This window comes from Pteropus medius, unplaced genomic scaffold (assembly GCF_902729225.1).
Source record: "Pteropus medius unplaced genomic scaffold, Ma_sr-lr_union100, whole genome shotgun sequence".
NCBI classification, from domain to species: Eukaryota; Metazoa; Chordata; class Mammalia; order Chiroptera; family Pteropodidae; genus Pteropus; species Pteropus medius.
In genome coordinates this window covers 4,502,950-4,522,693 of record NW_024354875.1, presented here as the reverse complement: position 1 = coordinate 4,522,693, position 19,744 = coordinate 4,502,950, and the positions used below count along the sequence as shown (strand labels likewise).

Genomic DNA, 19,744 nt, shown 5'->3' with positions numbered 1-19,744 from the left:
AAAAAAAAAAACCTATGGTTCATGACACCAACACACACACATGGCCCAATATGTATCGGTGGCAACACGTGTGGCCCTTCTCAGTCTTTTCAAGGGCCTCTTGGAGATACGTACTCCCCTCACACTCTTCCCTAGCTGTCACCTGTTCCAGACCATGCCTTTCGTGTAAGACAATCACTCCCAAGCAGACCCACATCGATTTCAACTCTTCCTTCTCTTTCATATCTTGCCCTATTACATCAGAAAAATCTGACTTTGCTCCATTTGTGAGCAACAAGGCAACCCCAGTCATGACTGATAAAGCACTGGGAGTGTCAACGATAATCTTGCATCCGAGCAAAAGGAAACCATGAGTTACATGGCCAAACTGTGTGTACAAATCAATTGTTGTCAGCCCCTCAAGTCCATTAAAGGGGCCAAAAATTTTTGCTGCTTCTCGCGGTGGGTCTCCTTTATCCCCTGGGGAAGCCAGTCTTTCATAGTTGTCTCACTCAACCTGTCCTCAAGAAAGGAAACTCTGCAAGAGCCTGAAATTTTGTCTGTTTTCTTTACACGTGTAACACAAGAACTGAGTGCCTGGCACTCAGTAGAAACGCATTAACTCCCTGTTGCATTAGTTAACCAGAACATTCTCTTATGTCTAGTCAACAAACATTTTGAGTCTCTGGCAATTCCCCGCCACTATTTTCATGACTAGTTAAGATTTTTTCAAATTTCCAGGTTTGGTAATTACAGAAAAAGTTAACTCAAAATTGTGGGATTATGGAATGAATGGAAAAATTTAAGACAAAAAGTAGCCACCAACTGTCAGGCAGATTAGTTAAAAAAAACTCTGTCCTCTTGAACACAGTATGATTCTTCTGGTCTACAGATAAAAAAAAGGTGCTGGCATATTTCCCACACAGTGTTTATAAACATATGGTCCCACATTCATTCACTCAGTATCTACAACAAACAGTATCCACCGAATGCCAGACTCACTGGACTACACATTCGAACCTCGTCAACCATGCTGGCAGAGAGAAAACAGCCTCCCAAGTCAATACCAGTCCCATACCTCTTGGAAACCAGCATAAATATCCAGTTTTAGAAAGTAGCATAAATGTCAAATGACTATTCAGGGCCAAGAAAACTGAAGTCTTATTCAAAATAAAACAGAACGCATTTATATTACAGATCACGGGGAGTTGTAGGGTTTTATATAAAGGATGACAAATGTTTTTCCTCCATGTAAAATTGCATGGATTCTAAGTTTTAGCTTCATAGTTGAAATTTCAAGCAGCGTTTTAAAAGAATTGCTAATAGCTGATAAACCAGAAGACACAGTCTATGACTTTGGCCATCAAACTGGCTCAGCCTCAATCAAGTATGGAAATAGAATGCAGGGGAAAAGTCTCATATCTTGGCAGTTAGGGTCAATTTCCCAGACCAAAGTACCTTTTTAGCAGAGTAGCTAAAAAGTGCCACATTGGCAAAATGAACGCGTTTAAATTTAATTCCTCTTCCCAGACCTTACCCACAGTTTAGCAGAAGGGCTAATTAACAACAATAGACCCAAGTGGAAGAAAAGGAAGGGGCATAGGGACAAATTAGAAGGGGACTCTATGAATCACATACTAAATGACTGACCTCTTTTCAAAACTAGAAGTAACTATGATACAATAATTATTTTTCAAATATTTTTCTCATTGCTTTTGATATCTTTAAACCTCAGTAAAAAGGCTATGCTATGACCTAGATCGGTAAGCTACAATTAACATCAGAAGAACTCTATTAAATGGAGTAAAAGTTGATGAACTACTGTTGAAAGCAGAGAAATAAATCTTGTCAAAACAAAGCAAAGTTTCTGTCAATCTCTAAAAGAACAGTTTGGGGGAACAGAGGAAGTATATATACAAAGATTTCAGACATAGGGATGATGCAACTGTAATTAATTTTACCCAAGTTTTCATATCTGGTCCTATTAAATTGCAAGGACTCCTGTAATTTTGTTTGGTTATTTTGAATAAATGGTTAAATCTGAATTTGATTTTTTAAAAATATTTGGCAAATGGAAAGGTGTGAGGTACTCAAAATATATGCATAGTATTGTTTTTGTTTGAGATTTTCTAAAGTCATCCTCATCCCTGATCCAACAACCCTCTCCTGAACTATTGATGATCAAGTGTTCAGTTTGGCAAGCATTTTGTGAGCACATCCTCAGATACTGGAGTCATGAAAAGAATAACGAGCCTACTCTAAAATAGCTCACTATTTTTAGTAGGAAAGAGCACCGTGAAACCAGTAACCAGAGCAAAGACAGGGGTTTCCATCACCTGTCAGGAAGGGGTAAATTTTCTGAAAGAAAGGTATGAGGCAGGGTGCTGGCTACACTTGAACCCAGCAAACAGAATACTCTAAATGTTTTCTTTGATCATGTAAATGCATTGATTTTATATAGCAAACGCAATTTTACTAACATCTAATGGAAATCCATTCCAAACTCTGCAGAACTAAGACTTCTTTATCTTCATAAATACCTCCTGCCACCATTTTAAAAATAATATTCTCCGAACCAAAAAAAAAAAAAAAAAAGCCTTAAGTTTCCTTATCTAGTGAGAAACAAATCTTCTCAGTTGGGGTGAGGAGGGAGCGGTGGAATTGTAGAATTGAGTTTTATTCTTAGAGAAGAGACAGTCATTTAAAAATCCATCTAAAAGTAGCCAGCAAATTTGATCGGATTGGGTGGCGTGGGTTTTTGTGCGAACTCGATCACGCAGAGACGCGTTTCAAGAGCCCATCTAATACAGGCTGGTGGGACGCTGGCTTTGAAGACACAATAACATTCCTCCAGTGAGTTTCAGGCTGGAGGCTAAAAGCACCAGCCATTCATTGTTCCGTCTTGAGCCACATTCCTCGCCCAGTTCAAAGGCCCGAGAAACAACAAGCCTGCACACTTTCTGAAGCTCAGTCCCCTGCAGGGACTTGTAAGGGACCAAAGGCTCAGAATGCAAAATATTTTTAAAGATCCAGTTTTAAGAATATAACCCTTTTTATTAGACTGTAGTTTCCAACCCCTAAACTTCCGATCTGGCTCCAAACACAACACAACACACGCACACACACACACACACACACACGCACAGTAAAGTCTAGGCAAAAAGGAAAGTTTTAATTATAATCCCAATGACTTCTAGGGCACCCAACTATCCTATTCGTGGAAGTAAAATATTTTCAGAAATTACCCATTAAACAAATGTAATATTTAGATTCCTTAATCCTTAAACAAATGTAATATTTAGATTCCTTAATCTAACCAGAATCTAACTTTTGAATGGAAGTCACTGTTTAGCTGTGGTTCAAAGAGTGCCCTGGAATTAGGAAGGCGGGCAGAGAGGGAAAGCAACGGAGGAGTTGGGGGCTGCATGGGAATTGCCAAGATCAGAATAAAAATACACCGCTCAACTGGCCCCTCAAAACGTGTAAGCTCCCTCTCTCCCACACCCGTGAGGTCTTTTATACAGTGCTCCATGTTGGTTTGTTCTGTAACTTCGAAGATCTGGGGCAAAGAGTTAACACAAGTGTAGCCTTGGCTTTGACTCCATCTTTCCAACCATTTGCATCAGCTTTCCAATCATGAGCAACTCTGCATTAACATCTGGATTTGTGCTCAGGTGAGAAAACTTCTTTCAAAGCATTGAACCCTTGAAAAGTCTTCGACTCTGTTTTGGCTACTGTTCCTCCCCTCACCCTACAAAAGGTCTAGTTCTCTGGGCAAGTTCTCGGCCAGTCCAGCTTGCTGTGCAGGTAGGGAAAGGGCGGTCCTGGTGAAGGGGAAGAGGAGCACAGTGTCACATGCCCAGTGTCCTCTGGTGCTGGGTCCCCAAGCCTCTGTGAGCCACCTGAGGATGCTGGAAAGTGTGATCCTCCAGTCTAAGACAAACAGCAGAAATGCTGTCACCAACCACCAACGGCAGTAAAAATACAGACAACAGTCTCAGGTACTAGGAATCTCAGCATTCTTTTTTTCTTTTTTTTTTTAAGAGGTGAGCTTCCTCCCCTCACTCATCCAAGAGGCATTCTCTAAAGAGAAAACAGAAAAGACTCCATCTCAACGCCTGAATATGGGCAGTTCTGCTTGTCTTACTTGGGCAGTTCCGGCCCAAGGCCCATGTGATATACAAATATGTTTCCCCTTCACAAACTTGAATGATAGGACTACATTGTTTACTATTTTCTCAAAAACGTTTCCCACCCCCACATTTTAAGCAGTTCTCCGTTATTTTACTTCTGAACACCTCGTCGTCCTTCTTCACGCTACGTTTCCCAGCGGCACAGTTCTTTGTTCCCGGCTCTGTTCTCTGCCTCCCATAAGCACCATGAGGGGGGACCCGTCCCATTCTGCCTCCAGCGCCTGGCTTGCAAAGGAGCTCAATAAAGATTTATTGGGGGAACATAAGCTTTCATGTTTCTTAAAGAAAAATTAAGAGGAAAAAAGTGACGCCACCCTAACATGAAGGAAATCACTGATATTTCACCCAGAGCTGGGAATACTCATTATAAACATCTAAGAATAATTTTTATTCTAAATGTTCAAAATGCAATTGATAAGTAACTGCTAATGATGACATAAATAACGTGTTTATGAATATGCGTATGTATGTACAAATCAGAAAAAAATGGTTTCTCTCATCAAGAATCAGTATCTTTTTCTACCCTTTGGAACTGGGCGTGGCTTTGTGACTCGCTTTAGTAATGGGATGGAAGCAAATGTTATATAAGCAGAGGCTTGAAAAGTACTTGTGCATGCTTGCGCCCTCTCACTGTTGGGAACTCGTGCAATATCACGTGAAGTTCCAGTTAGCCTGTAGGGGACATGTGGCTCAGTCAATAGCAAGCGCCAACTGACAGCCAGCGCAATCCAACGGACAATTGAGCGAAGCCATCTTACACCAATCAGTCAACTCCCCAGTGACTGCAACCACGAGAGCTCATCCATCCAAGTAAGACAAGCAGAACTGCCCAACTGAGCCCAGCCCAAACCACCAAGCCCCAGAATTGTGACCTAACAAATGACTGATGTTTTAAGGCAATCCATTTTGGGATGGTTTGTTACACATCAAAGCTAAATGATGCATACACCTAAGAAACTGGATAGATTTGTACACCAAATTCTTTAACAGCTTTTAAAAAAGTTCCTTCATGTTGATGAATCTCATTCCTCCTCCCTCTAGATGATCTGGAAGAAAACTAATATTACTGCTTTTAGCACACTCTTATTGACAAGTCACCAAAAATGATGAAATAACTGATAATTCCAGTTTAACTGTTACCTGTCATCAAATGTTATCTTAAAAGTTTCTGTTTTGTAACAAGGGCTATCCCATTCCATTCATACTCTATCTGGACCACAATTAGCAAGAACATCAGGGCATCAGTCATAAATATTTTTAAACAGCAGAGTTCATCCTTGGTTCAAAGTAGAAATGATCTCAGTAATACATATGTCTTCTTTAGGTAGTGTAATAGATTCTCTATATTCCAAACTCATTTTCTCAAAAGTATTAATAACTTTAAAGAAAATGTATGAGAGAATATCACTAGTGCAAAGGAATTAATTTTAATTCTATACAATATTATGTCTAAAATAAACTGTTTCCAGAATTGGAAATGATGAAAGATTATTCCAATAAAAAGCATTAATTCTTTTGAACTCTCAAAACTATGAGACGTTGGTGTCCAGAAAGTCTTCAAAAGAATCCTTAACCTTTGTACTTAATCCTACTATACTATATTAAGAACTAGTTATTCATAGGGTGGGGTGGTGGCGAAAGGGAGGAGTCTGCTTACTACCACGAAAGTGATCAGGGGAAGAAAATAAGGTATTAAAGATTTTAAATGGTAGTACTTAAAACTGAGGCACCTTTCCCTTGTTAATCAGTTTATACAAACATGAAATGCAAGAGGCATGGAAAGTAAAGGGCATTTTCTTTTTTCTCTTTAACAAAAAGAGCAATGAGTCTATTGTAAGAGGTATGTTGTCTGCTGTGTTCCTCTAGTGCAGAAATTTGAGATCTGAGCATGTTCTTCCATAGAAGACTTTGAGCAGTGGGCATACCACCAATTTTTTATTATGAAGCTTCAAAATTTATGAATAGTTCACCTCCGGAAAGATAAAAAACAAAATCATTGATGGTAGCCTCTGAGAAGAGAAGCTGGGCAACGAGCGGGAGGGGGCCTTATTCTTCATTCAATACCTTAAAAAAAATTTAATTACTTGAAACTTATAGCATGTGCATCTATTGCCTGAACCAGAAACTTGAAGAAAAAAAAGTGTGAATGGACCCAGCGAGCAAGCTATCATAAAACTCGGTGGTCTTAAAAAAAAAAAAAGGCTTTTTTTATGTTTCTGTAAAAAACTACTGCAAACTTAAAAACAGATATGACTGCACATCATCAAAACAGAGAAGGAAAGTGTGTGCGCACACTTAAGAGGCAGCAATGACAAAATCTCAAAGGAGATTATACTTCCAGCCAGAAGCAAGCGCAGGAACCCAAGGTCAGAGGGTGAGAGCCTTTCACTACTAAAAATAAAAACCACCCACTGAGAGGGGGGAAAAAAGTCCTTGAATAAGAGAGCTTCCAAGACCAATGGAAAAGACTTCACCATTTCTTTTGCAGCCTCCACCTTCACGCCATGCTTCCTAACCCCGACCGACCCATAACAAGTCGTCATTGAACTCCTGCTCATTTAACACCGGGACCCCTGTACTGGCTGCTTCACTTGGATGAAAGAGCCAAACGTATCTTTTCTTGCTTCTTGCCAATATCGTTTGCTAACTGCATATCTGAAAATGGACCACTCCTCCAAACGAGGGTCTCAAGGCCTTATCGACTATTTAAGGATGCTGGTGGGATTGTGAGGCAGGAAGCCTGGGTTGGAACGATGAAGAAAAGCACAAATTTCTGAGGTGGATGGCATTTTCTCCCTGTAAGTACATGAAAAATGCTGACTCCCGTGGACTGCGTATTCTGAACCTCCATTTAGCTGAGCCCAGATCCCTGGTGCCACAGAAATTTGCTAATTACTTGAATGAACTCCCCTCACTCCCGTTTCTTTCCTCCAAGCATCCATCCTCATCTTTCAACAGAGTATGTGCTATTTGGAACACAACAGGTGTTCAATGGTGTTTATTGAGGAAAGAAGAGAGAGGGGATCAACAAAAAATCATGGTTTGGCCAAGGTCTGATGACCTATGTCGGAGCTGGCAGATGGGTGGCCTCTAACTCTGCACTGGAGATGCTGAAGTTCTTCTGATTATTCCCACAATCCCTAAAATTCGAGGGTAATATGATTCTCTCTCATGTCCTATAGAGAGAGCCCTTCCCACGATTCTTAAATGAACAGGAAAGTGATCGTTGGAGAACTTCAAACGAATAGTTAAAGGCATAGTAATTACTGAATATTTCAGAAACCTTCCACTAATTGGTATATTTTTACAAATATCTTCTTTTTTAATGTTGCCTGTCTCAGATGATAACCTTCTTAAAAGTAAGAATCATGATTTTCTCTACAAAATACAGTTTGTAGATATGTATTTGAAGAATAAAAACTGCCTCCTTGATCATTTCGACAAACATAACACAACTATCAACTTCATAAGACTAAGTGGTACTGTTTGGCAAATGGCATAAATTCGTGAAGGAAGATCAGAGAACTCACATCAAAGTATATTTTTGTCAACAGAAAAATGGGGGGCAAGAGGGGGAGATTATCTGTCTTTTTCTCTCACTACAACTGGGGTTTCTCCAGTATCTTCTTCAGGCCAACCAATTAGCACCCAATTGGCTCTAAGTGGGCCAGGTCAGGGGTAGATGGGGTGGTGCAAAGTGTGACCCAGGGAGCGGGGGACTGGGTGAGGACAAAAAACAAACAAAAAACCATGGAATGGAAAAACAATGCATACAATTGAGCTTACTCACTAAAACATTCAGGGGAGGGGTAATAAAACTACAAAATCCCTTCTCTGCTTGAAGATAGATAAGATTAAAATTAGTCTGACCCACATATTCGATTCTACTGCCATCATTAATGAAAATGCAGAAAGGGAGATGAAAAAGAAAAGCAGCCTTTTCAACATAAACATAGCATTTTTAAAAGCTCTACTATTCAAAGATCAGTAACTCATTAAAGCAGCACAAATAACATTTATCCAACCAAATTTATAGATTATAGCAGAGCCTGCAGCAAGAACATTATTAAAATGGAGACTATTCCTTTGCCCATAGATAACCATACATTATACTTATCTAATCCATCTTCCCTCTTTTTCTGTGAACTAAGAATAGGAGATTCATTTCCATAATGTAAGACAAGATGAGAAGTAAATAGATATTTACTAGCCTAGCATTTAAAAAAAGCTTTACCATAAGTTTTTTTGTGACTATTTTATATTAGTATGAAATTAGTATACTATTATACTACACTAATATTCAAATGTAACTGTTAAGTTAAAACTCAGTGTGATTACAACTTTTGAACATGTTTCAATAACACTTTAAGAAGAGCTTTTAAAGTTTGCCACATAGCTATGGACTCATAAGATAATGAAATAAATCAATTATTTAATTCTAAATGTGGTTGAGAAGAGTATCTATTATATTAAAACACAAAAAAGCATGAGTATAAAAAAAGTTACAGAATCTTCAGTGTGAAAATCACTTCAAACTGAATTCACAAGAAGCTACTTTCCTTGAATACAATTTCCAGTAACTCTGAAACATGAGGAAATAATTGAGGAAATGACGTTCTTCAAAATAAAGCAAAACAAAATTTTAACATTGTGAAGGGTTCTATTATCCTAGAATTACCAATCCAGCGAAATAAAAAGAACCTTTTATATACTATACAGCTAAGAAATAGATCTGATTATAGCAGGAAGATTGGAAAAGATAAGTCTACGGAAGTTCTGAATGAAAGAGTCAACAGACTCTTCTAACGACTTATGAAATCCACATGGAGATGCCCAAAGGGTCAGAACTCCTGAATACAATGGCAACCGGACAGCCACAATAATACTGGGTCAGCAAAGCTGTGTAAGCTCAACTAACTAATCAAAAATCCGAAAGCCCAAAAAAGCTGGCCAACACTCATTTTGCCGGCAAGAGAAACAAGGAACTTTTTCAATACACCTACCAGAGAAAACAAAAACTAAAAAAATTGTGGAAGACTTCCTACAATCCCCAACTGGCCTCTCAGGTTTCCTTTCCGTTCATTCAAATGGATACCTCACTGAAGGTTTCTGATGTTACAAATGAGAAACATTATCCATAAAGAGATCACCAGTTCAAGAAAGGGCGATTTCCAACAGAATGAATAGAATAATGTCATAGAAACAAACTGGTTAAAGTGTGACCTGTGCTGTGGGGTGGGGTGAGACACTTCTAACAGTTGACCTTAGGATGCAGAAATTAGCAGGTGACTTGCATGGCCACACATTTGATTTTAATAAAAGGGGTGTGAGAAGCCTGATCCAGTCTAGAGAATGTTTTAAAAACTTAGACTGATGCAGTCAGGAGGTTCTGTCTTAAGGTATGTTAAAAACCTGAAAATGTCCCTTCCAAAGAAGAAAAGGTTAAAAGCAGTCCTTAATCAAACCATAAAGAGTGTCTGATCCAAAAGGCAGAACAGAACAAAACAAACTATTGTACTGCATTTCATTAGGAGCCCTTCAGCAGCTTCCTCAGAAAGAATCCGCATTACAACTGACCCATTAAAGAATCAGCCTTTTTCTCCAAAATATGCCTATGTTTAGAGCTGCAAAGGAGGTTAGAATAATTTAGAACGACATTCTCAAGTTCTCTTAAGGTCCAGAGAACTTAAGTGACTTGCCCAAGGTCACCTGGCTAGTGAAGGGCACTGGCTGTTAGAACACAAGATCTCTGGCTCCAAGGAGCTACTTTTTCCATTGCATCAGTCAAGATAACATAAAGCTATTTTCCAGGAATTCTGATAAACCAAAAAAGGTGGGGAGCATGCACTTTTGAATTCTAAGTCCCTACTGCACAGCAATTCTGGAGACAGTATTTATTTGGGGGGCAGTCAGATAAATGACTACAATATATGAAATATTTTTATACAGATTTGTTTTTTTAAATATAAAAGCCACCTAAACAATGGCAGAAATTAAAAAGCTTGTTAGATGCTCAAAGTTTTTTGGAACTGCGGAAAAACTCTTTTCCACAGCTCAGAAGCAGTATTAGGCCATAGGATTTACACTGGGCAGTGGCTCTTCCTTACACTTTTACTTATTTCAACGGGCACCTGAGGAAAAAATGCTGCCTTTGGGGCTTATGATTCAGGGATGCTGGATGGTGAGAAATGTTTATTTGAAAGGGATAGGATTGGAGGAGGTGAAAATACTGCCACAGTATTTCTTTTTCTTATTTCCCACATTTATTTCAGAAAGGATAAATGTGAACAAATTTTCCATCCCATATAGTAATGCGTCTCACATAATTTTGGTTATATGAAGAAGCACAACACAAATCTAGCAGGCTTTTAAAATCGGTTCCCCCAGCCTACCCTGATGAGCTTTCACTTGGGCTGTCACTGGTCAAAAAACAGATCTGTTTCTGAGAGCTTAAAAAAAGCTTTTCTTCCAACCTCAGAAAGGAAACCTATCCAAGCCCTTGTAATGAATCTCTAGATTCTCACGATTTGCAAGCTCTATCCGACGTTTTCATTTCACTGTGAGCTCCCTCGGGTCTAGAAGGGTCAGTTTGTGTTGATCTTATCCAGCTCCATGCTTTGCAAACTGCAGGCACTCTATATGGTGTTGACCCTAATGCAATGTCAAGCCAAATGAGTTTTTCCGATGATCCCCAGTGCCAGTCACAGCACATGTATTCTCTTCTGTTTTTTTTTTCCTCCTCCCTCCCATTAGGAAGGAATGTAAATGTGAGAATCTTAAGCCAACCCAATCAATCCTACAACCACGTGCTGCAGCTCCCTCCTGCTCGTGGATTTTAAGACAAGAAGATGAAGGAACTCAGTGTCGTAGTAAACCGTAGTAACGAAAGGAGGGAAACAAAATGGGGAATGTCACATGGTCACGGCCTGGATTTTTCTCAATTAAAAATAAGAGGAAGTGTGTATTTCCGGCCTCAGTCAGTGGGCTGGTCGGACTTTCTCATTCTTAGGATTCTGGTCTGGATGCACGAATAAGGCAGAGTGCAGAACATCCTCTGGGAGGGGATGGGAGGGGCTCGTGTTTGGCTCAGTTCTGAAGGCTCTAGAGGGGAGGGGTGGATGGAAACGCGTGGGAGATGGCGGCCAGGGGCGCCAAGCCCGCAGCCACAGCAGGACCCCCGGACGAGGCCCCAGCGCGCCACGGCCCCCGTCCCACACCCTCCAGCCCCAGGCCCCGCCCCGCCTCAGGCAGCTCCGCTGATACGCTCACTGATTGGCTTTTCCAGGAGCCAATCAGCGCCCATCCGCCAGCTCAGAGCCACACTCTGCACTGCCCTGCCCCAGGGGAAGGGGCTGGTGAGGAAGGGGCTGGCCCCCTCGGTGTCCCCCGGCCACCCGGCATGGGCAGGGTGGGAGAGTTCTGAGAGCAGCGTCAGCCTTGCCACGCAGTCCTCAACCCCCAGCGAAAGGGGGTTAGGCGGGAGGGGAAGCCAAGTGCCAAATAAATAGGGAGGAATGCAGGAAGCGGAGGTGACCCGGGAAACGGGAAAGTGCCAGAGCCGAGAGGGTTAGCGCCAGACAAAAAGGCCACACAGCGAGGGAAACGGGAAGGAGGGAGAGGGAAGGAGGGTAGGGAGGGCGTCCTGGAGGTATGGAATCCTTGAAATCACAAAAGGAAATAGAGTGAAAGGAAATGACCCCCGCTCCCGCGCCTTTTTAGGGAGACTTAACAAAATGACCAGAAAAAGCGGGGGGGGGGGGAGGGGAGGGAACCTCAAAAGGATGGTTTGGGTCTATGTCTTTGCCAAAACCTGCTCTCTTCCCACCTGCAGTTTCAAAACGGAAAAACAAATTGGAGGGAAACCCTGGTTAAAGGTAGCTGAACTGCTGCTGTGTCCTTTTTGCCCGCCCTCCTTGGGCTCTCAATTTACTCTGCAGAGAGTACGCAGGCCACAAGTGCTGTGGAATTCAAAAATGGAGCAAACAGGGCAGGCAATGCCAGGAATATGAAATCAGAGGCGGAAAACAAAGGGAATGGGAGATGGGGAATATTGGGAAATCAATCCAGCAGGTTAGAACCAAGTCAGAGGAGACAGACTGACCAGAGAAACAAACCGTGGTTGGACAGGCAGTGAAGCAGAGGGAACCCGAGCGAAATGCCTCACAAATGTTCCCCTTGAATAGACTGTGAAAAACATTAGACGAGAGGAGATATTTAAAGTGAGCGGATAGGAGAAGGCTCAGCTTCAGAGCACCTCGTTTCCTTTCACGTTTCAGGTGTTAGCTGAGACGTGGGAAAGAGGCAAAGACAAGAAACTGCTGAGGGAGTCAGGAACACACTTTCACAAACTAACACTCATTCCTAGGAAGGTTGTTTGCCCAGGACAGGTTTGATTTCTTTTCGTTTCAGATAATAATTGACTATCGAAATCATATTTTAAACTCAACAGGGCAAAGGCCAGCAAGCAGAATTCAGGGTGTAAATGTGCCAAGTAGCATTTGGTGCCTCATTTAAAACAGCACCCCCTCCTCATCTTGCTGTATTTTCATCTTACCAATAAATGTAGACTTTTCTGGCATGGTGATGTTAAAGCGTGGTCTACTGGTACTCCGAGATTATTAGGGATATGATTGTATGATTAGTCAATAATATTTTTTTTCCTAAGAAAATTAAAAATAGAAAAATTGTTTTGGTAGGTTGGTTTTTAATGTATCTTCCGCACAAGGAGGATTTTAACCCCTTTTGAAAGACAAAAGCTATTTGGTCATCAATTTCCTTCAGAGGAAATATTATTTATTCTATAAAAAGAAACCTGTTTGAATTAAGAAAACAGGTGAGGAAAATGTATTGTTTCTTAGCCTCTTCCTTCATCTCCTTTAAAACCAAATTTAAGTTCTGCTGGGGTTCCCCCCCCCTTCAAATTATTATTATTTATAAATGAAGACTTTGTATCACAAATGACTAAAGTGTTAGAGGAACTCGCATTCTCCAAAACATCTTTGAAATAACCAAAAGTTTTACCGTTCATGTTGATAAACACAAAATCTTCTAGTGAATCATGAAAATAAGTGCTGAATATTGATCAAATAAATACTTTTTATAATATATCCTCTCACCTAAAATATTAGTTTATTCATACACCTATACCTTGTTCTACAAAATAGAGAAGGACATGGATCAAATACTGGAAACTATTCAAATCTAAGAGGCTGGGACCACATAATCAACAAGTATTTATCAACAGGAACCCAATGTAGAAATTAATTTCTTATGAACGGACATATATTAAGAAGAAGAATGCTTTTAAAAGCTCATTCTGTGAAGCACATTTTAAAAAGACCATCACAAGATAAACAGTTTGTCAGAATAAAGTGTTTCCAAATGCTGGAAACTTCTGCATTGCCAACTCATCACATTATTTGCAAACTATACTCCTTTCTTCCCACAATTATGACCACCAGAAAACAGGCTCAATAGAACGAAGGGCAGGCTAATTTCCTATTACAAATGTTTTTCATTTTCAACACAGCATTAACCACAGAAGACTTAAAGCCAACTTTCAACATTTACTGAGGCATCTATTCTTGAACTTAAAGGCAAACAATAAATATCCTAAAAATGAAGAGTACAGGGTTTAGCCCTTATGTTCAATGTGAAGCAAAAACCAAACCCCTCCATTTCCCTGATTTAATATTCCGTCTTTCAACATAAAAATATGAAGTAATTTTACAGAAGATGCAGAGTAGCCCCTCTCCCGAACCCCCCCCCCAGATGATGTGTGTGAAGTCTCTGTGCAGGCCCGTGCAGGAGCAGACAACTGTGAAGCAGACACACAGGGGTGAATTTCCATAACTCTTAACTAATAATGAGTCCCAGACACATGCAGATTTCACCGCATATCCTGTACAAAAGCAGTCATGCCTGCGAGGTGGTGGGCTGGCGTGTGCGCGTACTTCACAAATCCTGGTCCAGGAACAAAAAGGAAGCATCGCCCTTATATTCTAAAGAGTCGTAGACAGGTATTTCTCTCTAAATGCATAAGCCTAAACAAGCTCTTGCTCCTGAATCGTTTTAGGGAAATGCAAATACAAATCGACGTCTCCCACCGCTACTGAGGCTGCCTTTGATATTGTGAAATCACAGAACTAAAGTACACAGAGCGACTTATCGTGATCAACCTCAGAGCTCTGAGAAATTGCCTTAAATGAAGGTCTCAGCCCGTTGTAACAAATATTTTTGTAGAAGAATTGTCCCTTCCAGGGAGTAAGCTAAATATAGTGTCAAAAGTAAACTTCAATAAGGAGACCAAGGTTCTTATATCTGAACTCCACAAATCTCAGAACTGGTTTAAGAGAATATGTTTTGAAAACACTACCGTAAGTACTTCCCTTGGGAACTTCAAATAAAACAGGCTTCCCCCCCGTGTGGCTGCTCCTACAGGTTTATTTGACTATCATGCAGGTGTGACTGTGGGGTGAGCATCTTGTGTGCCCTGACCTCCCCTCCTCCAGTGAGTGGACTCCCTAAGGAAGCAGTGGGAATGACAGGGAAGGGGCAGAGGCAAAGAGGAAGAGAAATCAAGCACAAGGTGAAAAGCGGTTTTGTCCTCTGACTGTCACCATGAAACGCACCTGCTGTGTGTGGTGTCCAGTTGAGCTACTGGAGGTCCTCTGGCTGCTTCTGGAAGCTGATGCTGGCATAGGCGCTTACATCCTCGCTGGAGCGGTTGGTGGAACTGCTCTCACTGCTGCCCATTGGCTGATGCTGGGGCGGGGGTGCGGGAGGCTGCGATTGAGGGGGGCGCTCCTGAGGGCGCTGTTTGACGTCCTTGACCAAATCCAGGTCTATGTAGTTGAGACCATTCTCCAAACCCCCCGCAGTCCCACACACCTGAGCCGGCTCCTTGGGGGCTCCCCCAAGCTCCCCAGGCCTCAGCCACACATTCTCAAAGGAAGCAGAGCTGTGGCGTTTCACGTCCTCAGTGCTACTGCTGCCACCACCGCTGCCCCCGACTGCAGCCCCCCCTCCGAAGGGCACCGTGTTGCCCGCCCTGGTGGCATTAGGAGTAGAGGAGAAGGTCTCGGAGCTGTGCCGCCTCCGGCACGCTTGTGGATCTGCGCGGATCACTTTGGCACTCTGGTTGCAGCTGGGACTAAGGTTCACCCTGGTGAAGGCGCTCATGCCCCCGGGTCCCTGCGGGCCCCCCAGCAGGGAAGAGCGAGCCTCCGGCTCCCCCGCTCCTTGAGGCACAGTGGGTGAAGCAGGGGCTGCTGAGGATGAGGAGGGAGCAGCCGCTGGGGCCCCAGGAAGCCTGGCCTCCTCCACGATGCCCGTCCGAATGTCAGCATAGCTGACAGGGGCAACTGGAGAGGTGTCCACATAGCTCTGCCGGGGACGACCCACCTGCACGGTCATGTAGTCACCCCGGCCGCTAGGCACTGCCCGGGTCGGCCTGGACATGTTAGCAGTCCCTGGAGGTGCAGGGCCCACTCTGCCAGGCTGGCCCCCAGGGCTCTCCTGCCAGGTGGCCCTCCGGCCCGGCCCCAGGTCCATGTTCATATACTCTTCCGTGCCAGTCTCTTCCTCTTTGGGAGCTGGCTGGAGCTGGGATGGACACCTGATGGAAGGCGAGCTGCGGGATGCCACGGGGCCACATAAGTAGCCTGGCTGATCACACCCAAATTCGATATTCACATATTCCCCTGGGCTCTTGGGCTCCGGAGGGTGCAGCAGGGCTGGCCGCTGCTGCTGCTCTCGGGCCCGAGGTAAGGTGCTGGCCTTGGGGTCCCCCAGGGACAGTCTGGTGGGCCGAGCCAGGCGGCTGTTGGTCTGCGCAGCCGTGTCCACCTTCCGAGGCAGATGGGACTGCAGGACCTGATGGTGGAGATGATGCGGGAGGCCGGGCTCAGGCCTTGCCCCGCAGTGTCCCCCGCCCAGACTGTCGCTGCTGGTGGAGGAAGAGGAGTCTTCGGCTGCTGCGGCATAGAGAAGGCGACCAGAGCTGGAGGAAAGACGGAGGTGCTGGTGCCGGGCAGTCTCCTCCAGCTCCCCGGGGCGCTGCGTGTGCTTAAAGGACCTTGGCAATGAGTAGTAGGAGAGAACTGGCTTGTGCTGGGGGTCCTCAGGGCCATAGTAGCAGTCAGAGGGGCTGCTGGTATTGGAGTCTCCCACTGGCGACATGTTCATGTAGTCACCTGTACAAGACAAGAGCTTGCTACCGCTGCTCTCCGCGGGTAGTTTCGGGTGCGGCGGGGCGTGGGAGTGGTGGCCCCCTACCCCATTAGTCCACGGCTTCCCATAACTACTCCCAGAAGGGGCGGCGCTGCTGCTGCTGCTGCTGCTGCTGGGCCCACCGCCAATGTCAGGGGAGCAGCTGCCACTCGGGGACATCATCATGTAGCCGTTGGGATCCACTCTCTGGGGATGGCGTCTGACGATCTGCTGCGGGGCGGACACACTCTTGGGGCTCATGGGCATGTAGTCCCCACTGCCTTTTCGGCTGCTGGGCACTGGGGCCACTCCTGGGGACATCGGCATGTAGCCATCGTCAGTGTGGAGAGTGGAGGTGTCTGGGCGGTTGTGGCCTCCACGGCGCTCCAAGGGGTGCCCTTCCAGACCCTCCTCCGGGTAGGACTGGGTGGGCACGAAGGCGGAGTGCCGGGACCCCGGCAGCCGGCCTCCACTGCCACCTCCTGGTGGGTAGGCAGGCATCATCTCTGTGTATTCCTCAATGGAAGCCACGGAGGACTGGGATGGGGTCTTCTGGTGGGAAATGGTGGGAGATGTCCCCGCAGAGTGAGTCCGCTTTCGGAACCGGTTATCCAGATCTGCAGCACTGGCTGCTTCATCGCCAGCCAGGGCAGGGCTCATGCCCAAGCCGGCTCCTGGGATGTAACGGTGACCGTTGCCACCCCGAGGCAAAATGTAGTGCCCATTGGGGGCGGTAAGAGTGGAGGCCCCCTTGCCTCCCATGCAGATGTAGTTGCTCAGCTCTTCCTCTCCGCGGGCGGGTGGAGTGTGGCCCAGGGAATCCGGGGTGACACTGCGGAAGGAACTTCGGAAATCGCAGGGACTGGAGCCATACTCATCCGAAGAGATGAAACCGCCATCGCTGGGGGAACCCGACACAGAAGCACTAGATCTCCGCGGAAACAGGCAGTCAGAGGTGGAGCCGTGGCCACTGGTGCTGCTAGACGACAGGCTGACCGGGCTGGTGGCCGAAGGCGAGCAGCGAGAAGAAGGCATGGGGATGGAACGGCTGTGGTTGAGCGGGGGGTGCAGCCGGGAGCTGCCCCGATGCCGGTGGGCGTGGGTCCTGTTGGTGCTGGGACTCACGGGGCTGCCGTCCACCGAAGCCGGGCGGGACATGGTGCCTTCGCCGTCGCTGGAGGCACGGACACGGAAGGAGCCCTGCTTCCCGCCCACCATGCTGGCGGGAGAGGTGGCGGTGATGCTCTCGGTGCGCGAGCGGCGGGTCAGCCCCACCTGGCTAGGCGGCGGGTTGTTGAGGTGATGCCTGCGCAGGGGGACAGTAATGGGGTTGGAGCAGTTGGAGGAGGACTGGCTTTTGCTGCGAGGGCGGAACTCATCGCTCATGGCTCGCATGGCCTCCAGGATTGTCTCGTGCATGTTCTGGGCCACCACCGAGTCATCCACCTGCATCCAGAACTCCCCAGGTCCTGTCACTGCGGAACGGCCCACTTCGATGAAGAAGAAGTTCTCTGAGTGGCCACAGCGCCGGATGTTCATCAGTTGCAGCACCACGGCCGCCGCCTCTGAGTTCAGCTTCACGAAGCTGATGGTCTTGCTGGTCAGGCAGAGGCGGTAGATGCCAATCAGGTTCTTTGTCTGACCCAGGCCCTTGGGCTTCAGGATCACTTGCCAGACCTCCTTGAACGCGGGCCCTGGGGGCCCGTCCCCGTAGCTCAAGTCCTCCCCAGCCTCGCCAAGGCCCGAGCTGCCACTGCAGCTGCTCCCGCCACCTCCTGCCCCAAGGGCAGAGGCCCCGTCGTGGTGGCCCTTGGCACGGTTGTGCAGCTGGAGGAGGGCCTGGTACCAGCTGTCCTGCTCAGCCTCGCTGTCTGCCGCGATGGCAAAGTGCTCGTCCCGGGTGTAGAGGGCCACCAGGTGCTTGTTCTTGGAGTCCGCCCGCTTGTTGATGTTGAAACAGCTCTCGAGGGGGATCGAGCGTTTGGGGGCGCTCGACTTGTGCCGCCACTTCTTCTCGTTCTCATAGTACTCGAGGCGCGCCGGGCCCCCCGCCTCGCTGGCCGCCCGCAGCACGAAGAAGCGCTTGTGCATGCTCTTGGGTTTGCGCAGGTAGCCCACCTTGCGCACGTCCGAGAAGCCGTCGGTCTCCGGAGGGCTCGCCATGCTGCGGCTGCCACCGCCGCCGTGCAGCGGCAGGCGCAGAAAAACCACCGGGTGGGGGGCAGAGGCTCCCGGCCGCGGCCCCGCGCATGCAAACAGAGCTGGAGGAGGCAGAAACCCCGACTACGAAATCCACGCCGCCCCCCGCGCTGGGGAGGAGCGGGCGCAGCAGGACGCAGCGGCTGCGCCAAGGAGAGAGCCCCGACCGGAGTTTACGGGCGTTTCGTGCCCGGGGGGGCAGGCAGTGCGTCCGGCAGGAGTGCAGCCCGGATCCGAGAGCCAAGTCTCCTCTCAGCCGCTGCGGCCGGGAAAGAGAGTAGATGCATCTCTCGCCGCCCGGGCTGGAGTCCCGCGCAGGCAGGCGGCGGCGGCGGCGGCGGCGGCGGCGGCCGGGGGTTCCCGCGTTGCCCCTCCAGGCGCGCGCGCCTTCCCTCCTGAGTTCTCCTCTGGAAGTAGCGATTCCCGAGGCAAATTAAATATCCTTGGGCAGGGGGAGGCGAGCTGCCAAGTCCCAACGTTGCACGGGGTTCTCCCTCCTCCTCTGCCTCCTCCCACCCCCCAACCGTCCGCGCAGCCACCAGCCGCCCAAATACCAGCTCAATCGCAGAGACCGCGGCGCTGCGGCTGTTGCTGGTGCTGCGGCCGCCCGCGGACGCGTCCTCTGCAGCCCCCATTCGGGCCCATCTCGGCGGGCGGAGAAAGTGGCTTTTCCACGCGAAAGGCTACTAGGCAACGGGCGGAGCTGGGGTGGGGTCGGGCCGGAGGGACAGGCTCATCCCTGCCCCTCGCTCCGGTCGGCAGGCAAGGAGGGGAGGGGACGAGAGGGCAGGTTTGGAAGGAGTCGAGGAAGAAGCCTCTGCCCCGGGAGGCGCTGCCGCTGCAGTTACTTCTCCCCTCCTCCCCCCGCCTCCTCGGAGAGTTGCCGAGAGCCCCAACCAAAACAAGCGGCGGCGTCTGGCTCCGCGCGCCGGCCCCCTCCGACCGCGCCGCCGTCTCACTCGGAGGAGAAAAACACGTGACGGAGCCTCCGCGCTCCGCAGCCCGGCCGCCGCCGGGAGGCTCCCGCCCGGGTCTCTACATTCCCGGCCGAGCCCGCCCCGCGCCCGCCCCTCTCCGCCCCCCGGCGGTGCCGCAGCGGCGCCCGCGCCCAGCCTCCGAGCAGCGCTCGGCCAGCGCCCCAGCGCGGCCGCCCGCCGGGGAGC

At 47.1% G+C, this 19,744-nt stretch overlaps 1 protein-coding gene across 6 annotated transcripts in view; it reads right to left on the bottom strand.

The window, feature by feature from the left end:
• Positions 1-19,529, bottom strand: part of IRS1 (insulin receptor substrate 1) — a 56,264-nt gene extending 36,735 nt beyond the window's left edge. For 5 of the 6 annotated variants that reach the window (XR_005651336.1, XR_005651337.1, XR_005651338.1 and 2 more), the window contains exon 1: positions 14,804-18,573. Coding sequence is in view for 2 of the 6 variants with exons in the window: in XM_039855805.1 (XP_039711739.1) it covers positions 14,829-18,545 (3,717 nt within the window). In the remaining 4 variants the exon portion in view is untranslated. Of the gene's footprint in view, positions 1-14,803 lie in introns of all 6 variants that reach the window. The other variant, XM_039855804.1, reaches the window with a different exon arrangement.
• Positions 19,530-19,744: the final 215 nt, after the last annotated feature.